This window comes from Abrus precatorius, unplaced genomic scaffold, assembly GCF_003935025.1.
Source record: "Abrus precatorius isolate BTA unplaced genomic scaffold, Abrus_2018 Scaffold3, whole genome shotgun sequence".
Classification (NCBI taxonomy): domain Eukaryota; kingdom Viridiplantae; phylum Streptophyta; class Magnoliopsida; order Fabales; family Fabaceae; genus Abrus; species Abrus precatorius.
The window spans coordinates 26,075,526-26,088,481 of NW_020874373.1; the positions used below are offsets into that span (position 1 = coordinate 26,075,526).

At 33.6% G+C, this 12,956-nt stretch overlaps 1 protein-coding gene across 3 annotated transcripts; it reads right to left on the bottom strand.

The window, feature by feature from the left end:
- Positions 1-2,339: 2,339 nt before the first annotated feature.
- LOC113861637 (RINT1-like protein MAG2) lies at positions 2,340-6,123 on the bottom strand. Of its 3 annotated transcripts, XM_027494599.1 has the most exons (5): positions 5,683-6,105; positions 5,498-5,596; positions 4,716-4,819; positions 4,232-4,630; positions 2,485-4,090 (listed from the first exon to the last, which is right to left on the bottom strand). In XM_027494599.1, the coding sequence occupies exons 1-5, from the start codon at positions 5,960-5,962 to the stop codon at positions 2,717-2,719; spliced, it is 2,256 nt and encodes a 751-aa protein (XP_027350400.1). In that variant the 5' UTR covers positions 5,963-6,105; the 3' UTR covers positions 2,485-2,716. The 3 variants fall into 3 exon arrangements, with proteins under 3 accessions (XP_027350398.1, XP_027350399.1, XP_027350400.1); XM_027494597.1 differs by having other exon boundaries at positions 2,340-4,630; positions 5,683-6,123; XM_027494598.1 differs by having other exon boundaries at positions 2,387-4,630; positions 5,498-5,590.
- Positions 6,124-12,956: the final 6,833 nt, after the last annotated feature.

Sequence of the window (12,956 nt, forward strand, 5' to 3'; positions counted from 1 at the left end):
GCTTTTTACACGACAAGCTCAAACATAAATTCAAAGAAAAAGTATTGATAATTTGACTCCATTCTGATGAGATCAATGCTAGCGTTTTACATAACAAGCTCAAACAAAAATTTAAAGAAAAAGTATTGATAGTTTGATTTGACTATATTCAATAAAATGATTAATACACTTGTTAAGGTTGTTTGCTTTTGTAAACATACAAAACAAAAATAACAAAAAAAAGGACGAAATCTAATTTATTTTAAATTATTTTTAGTTTCATTGAAAGCTATTCTTAATAATTATAATTTATTTTTATATAAAAATATTTATTATCTTATTTTCTCTTGTTTAATAATCATAATAAAAATAATGTGTTAGATTCTTTTTAATCAAATGGAAAAAAGTTTTAAAAAACAAATAACATTTTGGAGTTTATAATCAAAAAATATTTTTTTCTAGTTAATTTTTATTTTCTTATTTTATCTGTAACAATTAATTACTTTAAACGCAAAACTAATTGTGTAGATTTGGATTAGTTGTTATAATGAATTAGATTTTATATTTGAATATGTTAACTAGAAATTGATTTTAAGATAATACATTTCATTTAAATTGTATAAAATTATTTTTTTTATGATAAAACTATAAAAAGAGTACGGTGTTATTTTTTTTATTTTTGCTATTAGAGTACGTGTTATTTGTAGTAGTTGATTTTATATTTAAAATAACTATTATTTTTTTGGGTTAAAATGTGAAAACAAAAAGCTAACTTAAAAATAATTTCTTCACATTTATTCATTAACTTTTAAAATTTTGCAAATTATTAAAAAAATCATTTATCAAATATTATTATCAAAGATTTCTAAATAGTAAGGCCAATAACTTTTTTCCTCCATCAATCAATTATAATCTTAAAAACAAAAATATAATCCAAACATTCTATTACACAAAATTTATATTAAAATTAATTTTTTATCTAACATGTCAAATAATATAATCTTATTTGATAAATAATCAATTATAGTCACAAATAATTCAGAAACACACTTCAGTACATATGGCATTATAATTGTTCAAGTGACTAAACTCTCAACTCTTGAGTGCCAACACGCTTTAATTCGTAGGTCTCTTAACATCAACGGAAATGATTTTTTCACAATTTTGGAAAACAACTTTAACTATCTCGTTTACTTATTATTATTGTTATAATAATAATAATAATAATAATAATAATAATAATAATAATAATAATAATAATAATAATAATAATAATAATGTTACTCGCATCAACTTTTAATTATTCAAATAACAAAATCACAACATTAATAGCAATATTTAAGTGTTGCTAATCAAGTTTAGTACTATATGATTGGCCAAAATAATGCTCTAATGTGCTACACAAGTAACAACGAATAGTGAGTGTGAAAAATCTAAACATAGTAATACGTCATTTTAATTTTAGATATCACAGGCATCGTTATTTTAGTTTCTAAGATTAAAAAAAAAATAGTCCCCGAAATTATTTAAAAAATAATATTTTAAGCTTTAAATTGTGAAAAAAATTATTTCCTAATATGATTAAAAATTAGTTATTTTTGTCAAAAAGTTATATATAAAATCTATTTAATCCTTAAAATTATGAAAAAAATAGTCCTTAAAGCTATTAAAAATAAGCTATGCTTGTCTCTTCAATTAATCTTTGTCAAATTGGGTAATACGTTTAATGTTACAAGTGAGGTATCAACATAATCATGACATGAATTTAAGCAATGAGAATCCTAAAATTTTGACAAAAACAATAAATGAACAAGTGAATAATAAGAAAGCAATAATCTAATGAGGAAAGAAATTTAGGAATAAAGCTAAAGTGTAAGAAAACCTCAATCAAGCAACACATCCTTATTATTTTGTTTTAATTTTTTGTCATAAAAGAAAATTGCAATAAAGGTAACATGTTAACACTTAACTGATCCTATCAAACACATCAATTGACAAATTTAACGTACATTAATGAAAGGGCAGATTTTTTATCCTCACTTCAAGAACTATTTTTTTTTTTCATTATCTTAGAGATTGAATTGATGAATATCTATAATTTCATAACGTAAAATGAACAATTTATGATTTCAAAAACTAAAAATTCTATTTTATAATTTCAAGAACTAAATTAACACATAACTATAATTTAAAACATTAAAACAGGTCGTGAGCATTGGAATTAGGACTCTCTTTCATGACCTAAAAGTTAGTTGGTTAAAGAAACATTTTAAACGTTCCCAACAACGGAATACCTAAAACTTCCTCCCATATTGTGATGACAACATCAACAGACGAAATGGCAGCCATGTAGCCTGTCGCCAGAAAGAACAAGGAATGATAAATTAAATGCCAAAGTCTGCTCTTAAGCTGTTACAGTCCTTTTTCATTCAAAAATCAAATGCCATCATAAAAAATGATAATACGAATAGGAGGAATAGTTTTCCTCACAGCACATTTACAGAATAATTAGCATCTATAAATTTGAGTATGAACTGTGCACCATATTTGAGGTACGTGATCTTTAAGGCAGTGCCTGAGAATATTCTAAATGAAAAATACATTTATTGCAACTTTGTAAAATTGAATTAGTGCAGCTGGTCTACAGTAATGTACACCACGAAACTCTCCTTCTAAATCTTCACACGTCCCTATGCCATTTAAACCGTGTATGTGCTTAAAAAGTAAGCCAAAAGCTTCAACTCGTGAATACCCTATTCTTCAAAATCTTTTCTGCTTCAGCTACACTCAACCGCCTGATCCCATTCTCCTTCAACCATCTTTTCCCCCCAGCCATACATTCTTGAGATCTGTTTTCATCCATCTTCAACATCTTCAGACCTTCGCTTGCTTTTGGGAAGAAACCTTCAGGTCTCAAACACCAAGCCCTAAATACCCCAAATAAAACATCCAAGTCATTACCAAATCTTTCAACACCACTATTGTGAAATTTTACATTGCTTGTAAGAATACCATTAAAAATCAATCGATCAATTCCTGCTGCCAAACTTCTCCAAACCCCAACAAAATCCCTACCATTCAAACCTGCTTCTACCACCGATATTTTACTTTGCAGATAATCCAGGGCCTCTATTAGTGTCTTTGACACAGTCCATCCTTCTTCAGCCTTTTGCCATTGCTTCTTGTTCTTCACATAATCTCGAGAACGAGCATCAAAACCTCTCAAAATAACTAGGGATATCTTTTCAACCCACTCAGTTCTGAATTCTTCCAACTTTTTTATCTCATCATCAAAGATAACCCTTCTAGAAATCTCTGGTAACCCTTCATCATATCTATTTGCATTACTTGCCAATTCTGCTTTGTCATCCTCATCCATCCCCATTTCAAGGAAAAAGACATCCTCAGACCATTCCTTTAGGACAGATTCAAAGTAATGAGCAGCATTGATGGAAATTGTAACTTTAATTACAGCATCATCATCAGTCAAGGCAGTCAAGCCTTCAGCTTCTTGGCAGCGTATAAGTATGGAATCAAAAAAATTTCTTATAATAGGCACACCTGCTAATCTGAGAAATTTTGACCGCAAAGTCACACGAGGTAATGATCGACAACGATCAATAACAGATGCAAGATGGCGAAGAAAGGCATTGGAAACCAGAGGAGACTTGTGATCCTCAGTACAAGATGAAAGAACTACATTTTCAACTTTCTTTCTCCAGTTATTCTCATCTTCAATGTCTGTTTTCAATTTATCTAGGACATCCCCTAACTCAATTTCTGCCCATAGATCAAGCCAGTCTGGACGATCACAAAATACAGATAGAGAAGAAATCTTTTGCAAGACATCATCATCATCAATGGATAGCAAAATCCCAGAATGCTCTACCAAAGACTTAATCCTTTTGTCAAAAGCTATCATCAAGTCAATGAGATGTAGCCATGATATTCTAGCAGACAACTGAATACCTGTAACACTCTCTTCGTCTAGTTGACCAATGTAACTAGGGAAAATTTCTTTTGCTAAGTATGTGGTTAAGGAAGTTACGATTGCTGAGATCCATTCTTCTCTACAACTATAACCAATTAACTTTGCTTCATCAACCAATGGCTGCAACATTTCATCCATAGAGTCAACATAATCCCTTGTGATCTTATATACAAGAGTAAAAATAAATTCCGGTTTATCAACCCATTTTGAGAAATGTCGTTGGGAAGCCAATGATAAGGGATTCACAAGCTCTTCAATTACCCAAAGTGGTTGTCGTAGAGCAACTTCCCTGTTGTGGCCCTCTAGCTGCCTAGCTTTCCTTTGCCTTTGCAACTCCTGTAGGTTGCACAAAGCAAGAAAGTTGTCAGAGTACCTGAGTTTAAGATCCGCTTGCATGCTCAGCAGAGGATTCAAGACTTGATTTGTAGTTCTTGCATCAGAATTTGAGGAGGTTAAAGCAGAAAGAGGTGGGGGCCATCCAAGTGAAACAAGAAGTGCACGATGATTGGCAATCGTCTGGGGTCTCAAAATAGCAAGAGCTCGATCTACTCTGTGATCAACTGCAGATACAAGATGCTTCCATTGAGGGTGTGTTCTTGTAATCGAAGTTAATATGCCTTCTGTTGTTTTAAGTGTTTTAATAGCAAGCAGATGCATTTCCTGCAACATTTGAGGATATGTTAAGGAATATAGTAATGATATAGTTCCCACTATCATCTGGCTCATACCATGAAAAAATGCTCACTTGTGAATTTTGAATAGAAGAATGTTTCCCCATGTTTTTGCTCATGGTATATGATACAGCATCTTCAATATCACCAACCAAAGTATCAAGTTTCAGTGCTGTCTCTGGAAGAAAGATAAACAAAGGAGTTTTACGAAACAAACAACATTCATTGAAAGGTAACTAAAAATAAAACCAAACACAGTATGGCAAGTATCACTGAAAAGTAAACCACTTCTTGATAATCAAAGTAATACATATCATAAAAAAGCACAGTAACACATACTTCAGTAAAAACACAACTCTCATTCTTCCCACAATGTTCTTTGAATTTACACACAAAAGTTTTAAGAAATGATCAACATTGACAAAGAAAGCAATACCTAAGAAATCAAACCAAAGGCAGCAACCATCATCAAAAAGAGCTTAACATTCTTATTCATCACAACAAATCATAACAATCACCAAACAGAAATATTTCAATAAAAACATCATAGCCTTCCTCAATCGAGCATTGTTCTTTGATTTTACACTGAAAGTATAAGTTTGAGAGAGGAACTGTCTCTGGAGGACACAAAATTCAGTTTTAAGAACTAACACCACTGATCAAAAGAAAATATAATGACTAAGAATCAAACACCTAACTACAACATTTCTTAATAATTACAACAAAACCATGTCATAACAATTACCGAAACACAAATACTTCAGCATAGAAACATCAAATTAAAATTATTCTTACAATGTTCTTCCATTTCCACAATTCAACCCACAAATTCAATTAAAAGACAAATAAAAACAACCTGCATAAACACGAACCGTCTCCAACCTAGCCACTTCCTTCGCCAAAGTTGCAAGTTCCTCTCTGAAACCCTTGCCATCCCCTCCACTTCTTCCTCTATCTTCACTCAACAAAACAAAACAATTTCTCAAAATTTAACACCAAAATATAAAACCCTAATAAAAGGAAAGAATCATTGAATCGAACCTGACACAACGGTGAAGGATATAGCAGTCAACCTATCGGTGACGTCGCCGAAGAGGCTGTGGATTTCGCCGGAGAAGGAGGCGTACGCGGCCAGACCCGCTCCGAGTCTGTGAGTCAACTCGGAGAGAGAGCGATCCAACTCGGAGCACTGAGTTTGGAGCTCGGCAACGAAATTGGAAGCATCGGCAAGGGTGTGTTTGGTGTGAAACTTCTGGTCGAGGAAGGAGAGTGCGGAGGAAGAAAGGTGAGACGGTGAAGGAAGGGTTTGGAGCGACTCCATTGTCGAACTCGAATTTTAATGCTTCTGGAAGGTTCTTCTCCGCCGTGTGCGGCTGTTCTCCGACGCGGGTTTTCGAAGAGTGTCCGTGGATGATTCGAACCTTCCTACATTGGGGTTGTGTTGGTTGGTTGGTTGGATCCAAACGAGGTCTCAATTTTGGTATTTTAATTTTCATATTCAATGTATATATTAAAAATATTTTGGACCCTCTTATCTACCGCATTTATTAATTATCAATTCTTTATTTTTGATTTATATAACATTATATCTTAATCTTTGGCTCTTAATTGCTTTAGAGATTTATATTTTAACCTTGCACTTTTTTGTTCTGCCTAGATTAAATATTTCTATCTCTATGAGATTAGAATTTCTTTATTTAGTATTGAAAACTTTAAATTTTTCGAACAAAATGATTTATAAGCTTTTTTTTAAAAAAATTAATAGAATAAATTTGCTCTCTTTTTATTGGACCTTGTTAATGATATTTTTAATAAGTTTGTTTAGGTAACTATTGTCATTGATATTAGGATTATCTTTATTCTTAAAATTGAGAACACGCATATACATAAATCAATTTAAGCTAATCTCTTTATGTAATGTTAGTTACAAAATAATAACTAAGCTTATTGCTAACTGAATTAGAGAATCCTTTCCTTACTTGATTTTTAGCACCCAATCCAACTTTGTTTCTGGAAAGTAGGATAGATATAATGTATTGATTTTATAAGAACTGTCTCATTCTGTTCATAAGATCAAAAGTTATATGATAATAAAATCAGACCTTGAAAAAACTTATAGTAAACTTAGGTGGCTCTTTATCATTGAAATCCTCCAAAAAATTGGCTTAAGCCCCAAACTGGTTGAAGTGATTAATCACTGTATCTCCTCTTCATCTATGACTACTAACTAAAATAACTTTGAGATTGACCTATTTAAACCCTCTAAGGGTATTAGGCAAAAAGATCCTTTTCCCCTTATATATCTGTCATTTGTTTTGAGATATTAGCTCACTTGATCAATGATAAATTAGATAGTAAAGAATGGTTCTTTTTTTCTTTTAGTAGGCATGGATCTCACACTTGTTTTTTATTGATGACATTCTTTTAGTAGCTAAAGCCACTATTAATCAAGCTAATATCATCCAATCTATGTTTCACGAGTTTTGTTTGTCTTTTGATCTTAAAATTAATATAAATAAATTTTCTCTCGTGTCCTCTGCTAATAATGACCTTGTTCTTGCTCATTCTGGGTATCCCTATGTATTATCTCAGGCCTCCTAAGAGCCATTACTCTTATCTCTTAGATAAAATTAGAAAAAAAAACTCTCCCTCTAAAAAATGAAATCTCTCTCTATGGCAGGAAGAGTAATCCTTGTCCAATCTTGCCTTGTGAATATTCCATCTTATGCTATACAAATCCAATTAATTCCCTCTGCTGTTTGTCAGGAAATTAACAAAATATGTAAGCATTTTATTTAGAGATCTTTAGGGGCTGAAAAATGCCACCTTGTTGGCTGAAAAAACAATATGTAAACCCAAATTTGAAGGGGCCTAGGTTTGAAAGATCTACACCTATTAAAAAAGGCTTACCTACTAAAACTTTGGTGGAGGCTTTTATATTTTCCTTCTACTTTGTGGGTTCAGGTCCTTTGTACTAAATATAAGTTTAAGGATGGTCAAAATCATGGCTATAAATGGCCCTAAAGCTTCCTAGCTGTGGAGCAATTTATCTTCTATTTAAGAGACCTTTTCTCAAAGATCTGGTTGGCACATTGAGGATGAGATGATTATTAAGTTCTAATCTCACAATTGGTGTTATGAGGTGGGTGTTTGACAACTATGTCATAATAGTTTCAAACAAAACTAGATTTCTCAATTAATTTTGCAATACAGAGAGTAAATCTAAGTCATCTCACAAGGATACAAGTTCATTCTATTTCTAGTTTTAAGCATGCTACATTGGTTAGATTGGGCGTTTTGTAGTTTTTATAAATTGAACCAAAAACGTAAATTGGAATTGAAATGCATTAACGTGAATCAAAATTGAATTGAAAATAACAATCAAAATTAAACGTAAATTAAAATTAAGAAAAACAAACGTAAATTAAAATCGAGAAAAGCAAGTACGAATTGAAATCGAGAATCACAAACACAAACTAGGATTGGTATACCGAATTCGCCTAAATCTTAAATACAAAAAAAATCAATTGATAAATCTTACACTCAAGAATAAAAATTAAATTCAATCGAATTATGCATGCACAAATCTTGATCAAGAATTGCGAGAAAGTGATCTTTCCTAGTAGCCTGGTTGAGTGCCCATAATTAATGCATTCTCTCCATTTGTTGGTAACTCTGGTGAAAACCAACTCATTCTCTTGGTTCTACACAACAATTATCCCAAACTTCTTAGGCACCACTTGTACAGGTGAGACCTGTGTGCTATTTGAAATAGGGTAGATGATTTCAACTATCAATAGCTTGGTCACCTCCTTCTTTACTACATCAAGAATGGTAGGATTAAGTCTTCTTTGGGGCTGTCTCACTGGTTTAGACTTATCCTCTAACAGAATCCTGTGCTTGCATATAGCTGGACTGATTCCACGAATATCAGCCAAAGTCCAACCAATTGCTTTCTTGTGCACCCTCAGAATATTTAGCAACTTCTCTTCCTAGTCCTCATGAAGGCTGCTAGAAATTATTACTGAAAGCCTCTGCTCTGTATCCAAATAGCAAACTTAAGGTGTTCTAGCAAAAGGTTTAGCTCCAATGATGGCAGCTGCTGTGTGGATGATAAAGGAACCTGTGAAACTTTAGCAGTCATGAAAATACCAGAATCTGCACCTGCAAGTGAAGGTGAAACAGAAGATATAGTAGTATCAATTTCAGCACAGATGGCACACACGCCACTGTCACAAGTGTAGCTTGGTAAAACATCAATGTCTAAATCTGAAAATTGTAAAAACTGCGAAAAATCAAAGTCTATATCTACATCTACATCTACTCCTAGTTCTACACACACATCAATGTTTTTATTATTTTCTGCAACATCAATCAGAAAAACAGAATGATCATAAAGCTTAGAATGGCCTTCAGCTGGGTGTTTCATGGCTTCAAAAATGTTGAAGTGAACTGTGTCATCTCCAAACTTTATGGACAATGTACCTGTATGAACGTCAATCTTGGTCCTTGCAGTCATAAAAAATGGCCTCCCCAGAATCAATGTCAAATTCTCATCCTGCATATCAAGAATATAGAAGTTAGCAGAAAAAATTAATTGGTTGACTTTAACTAATACATCTTCAAGCACTCCTAAAGGTTGAATTGTGCTTTGGTTTGCCAATTGATGATCATATTGGCTGGCTTCAAGTCTCCCAAATGCAATGTTTTGTACACAGTTGATGGCATGACGTTGATGGAAGCTCCCAAGTTCAGCAAGGCATTAGCAAATGTTACTTCTCCAATTGTGCAGGGTATGAAGAATGTGCCTGGATCATCAAATTTTTGTGGAAGGCTGGACTAAGACAGGGATGAGACTATTTGGACCTCTCTCTTCTTCAAATTCCTCTTGTATGTACATAACTGCTTCAAAAATTTCACATACCTAAGAATTTGTTTAATGACATCTAATAACGGTATATTTATCTTCACCTTCTTAAAAGTATCCAACAGCTCTTGATCAGACTCCATTTTCTTTGATGTAGAAGCCCTGGATGGAAATGGAAGAGGAATCTGCTGCTGCTGCTGTACAGGCTTACCTGGGACTACTGTTTCATTTGCACTGGACCAGGCTGGTTTGGCCTGCACTGGCCTTGACTTTACTGGACTAGTATCCAACTCCTTGCCACTTCTCAAAGTGATAGCACTTATATTACCTTTAGAATTCACCACAGGTTAAGAAGGCAATGTTCCGGACCCTTGCTGCTGCAGATTATTCACTGAGGTATCTAGTTGCCCAATTTGGGTATACAAGTCTTGTATAGTGGCTGAAACATTCTGCTGGAACTGCAGACTTTGTGTAGTCATCTGGCTCATCAGTTCTTCTAGAGAAAGGCAAACATTAAATTACAAAAGTGACTGTTATGGAGCTTATTGTCTGAAAGGAGGGGGTAGGTATTTCGACTGTTGTTGTTGTGCTGGCTAGTGGGTGTGACACCCAAGCGCTAGGCGAGGGCGGGGAGTGATCGCTGGTGCAATGTGGCACAGATAAGGAACGGCTACCTGACAGGCTTCCGGCGGTAAGGCGCACATGAATGAATCAAACTTATATTGGAATAGGAGGGAGATTCAGAGACTGTGTATACAGTTAAGAATAGCTTAAAGGATTTGATTAGGACTGTCTATACCAACAAAATACATTTACTTTTTGGTGGCCTATCACTTAAGAACTCCAAAGTTAAGCGTGCTTACCTTGGAGCAATTATGAGATGGGTGACCTTCTGGGAAGTTTTTAGGAAGTGTGCGAGTGAGGACAAAGCACACTGAAAAGTCTCGTGTTGATTTGTGAGAAGGGGATGATGGACTATACTTCTATTGTTGTTGTGTTGGCCCCATACCATACCCTAGGTTAGGGTGATTCCTTCACTCTGTGTTATATGTAGGTGAAAAGGGGTTGTACTTCTGTTGATGATATGGAGGGTGTATACCTGTGACAACATGAGAAGGTGCACTGGATGTCTTTTGCAGCTGAGGACAAGCATCAGTGTAGTGATCACTTGAACATATACCACATGTTTGTAGAAGCTCTGGCATTGCCTGACCCATGGCTAGTTGCTTCACCAACAAAGTTAACTCCGTAAGTTTATTTTTTAGCTTTTGATTGTCAGCTTTAGCATAGTGTTGGTTGTTGTTTCATGTATATGTCTAGTCACATTCCTAGAGCTGAATTGCAGTGAGTTCTCTACAATGTTGGAGATCAAGTACCTTGCAGTTATAGGAGTCTTGTCCATCAAAGCTCCTCTAGCTGCATTAATCATGCTTCTCTCCATAAGAAGTAGACCTTCATAAAAATATTGGATCAACAGTTGCTCATTGATTTGTTGATTTGGACAGATTGCACAAAGCCTGTTAAACCTCACTCAATACTCATACAAAGTCTCTCCTTGCAGTTGTCTGATCCCACTAATTTCCCTTCTAATTGCTGTAGTTTTGGAGGAAGGAAAAAATTTCTCTAAGAATCTTCTCTTCATGTCATTCCAGGTAGTAATTGGTGTTGGTTGCAAGTAAAGCCAATCTTTGCCCACGTTACACAGTGAGAATGGAAATACCTTCATTTTCACAAAGTCTTTAGGCACATCCACTAAGCCGTATAGTAGAGCAGACTACATGGAACTCCATTAAGTATTTGTGTGGATATTTTCCTGCTAGTCCATGAAATTTTGGCAGCAAATGTATCAAACCAGATTTCAATTCATAGGTGGCTGCGCCCTCTTGTAATTCGGGTACTTGGATGCAAATGGATGATAGCCAACATCAGGGGCAGCTATCTCCTTCAAGGTTCTCTTTTGGTTATTTGCAGCCATATGTCTTGTGTTGTGTTCTCTTTGTAATTTCTGAAGCTTTATACGTGTCCTCTCAATTTCAGAATCTAATGGATACAATGTACCTAACTTAGATCTGGTCATGCAAGGTTAGAATCATCAAGAAAATCATGCACTCAATAGGTGAACAATGTCAATTTACAAAGCATGTACCATGAAAATGTGGGATATGAATTAAGTGAAGCCTTGATAAGTCTCTTTTTGGTATTAGAAAACACGACAAAATTTTTTAGAATTTTTTGAACTGTACAACTATGTGAACTAGATGCCTAAAATCAAGAAAAATAGGTCAATAAATGGAAGAAAATAAAAATTTTTCAGAAAAACATGCGTTTTTTGAAAATCGAGGAAACCACAACAGCCAGAGCATGTTGCAATTGATAGGAAATTTTTTCTACCCCAAAAGCATATGCAATGAAGCCAATTTCGAGTTTTCTAGCCAAAGTTATGTTTATTTTAAGTTTTCAAAATTTTTCTTTGCTACTCACTTGTATATTTTTTCTACAACTATTTTTTTAAAATCTATTGACTCTACTATCTAAAAGACACTAAAAGAAATGTGCACACAAAAATTCAACTCAAAATTCAATCTCTAACTATTTTATTTGATTTTTCTAAAATTGGATGACAATAAGTGAATAGTAATCTATTGTGAAGACCACTTTTGAGACCAAATGCTATATTTTCTAGCCCTACTACTCTCTGTTTTGAGCATACAAGTATTTTATTCTGTTCCATTCTGTTCTAAGACATAAAGTTTGCTCTTTAATTTGATCAACAACACAAGTTATCACACTCACAAACAAAATATACAGAATTCAACACAAACTAAATGAAAGCAACACACAAATGACTACACAAGGAAATTAAACCAAACAATCAGTACACATGATAAAATCAAAACAAAATAACTTGTGTCCTTGGCAACGACACTATTTTGACAACCACATCGTAATAGTTTCAAACAAAACTAGACTTCTCAATTAATTTTACAATACAGAGAGCAAACCTAGATCATCTCACATGGATACAAGTTCATTCTGTTTCCAGTTTTAAGCATGCTACAATGGTTAGATTGTGGGTTTTGTAGTTTTTATGAATTGAACTAGAAACGTAAATTGAAATTGAAATGCATTAACGTGAATCAAAATTGAATTGAAAATAACAATCAAAATTAAACGTAAATTAAAACCAAGAAAAACCAAAGTAAATTAAAATTGAAACAAACACAAATTGAAACCGAGAATCACAAACACGAAATAGGATTGGTATACCAAATTCACCTAAATCTTAAATGCAAAAGAAATCAATCGATCAATCTTACACTTAAGAATAAAAAATAAAATTCAATCGAATTATGCATGCATAAATCTTGATCAAGAATTGCGAGAAAGTAGAAAGAAAAACATGTAGCGATCAATCGATCTTACAATCCACGCTTGAGATGAGATGATT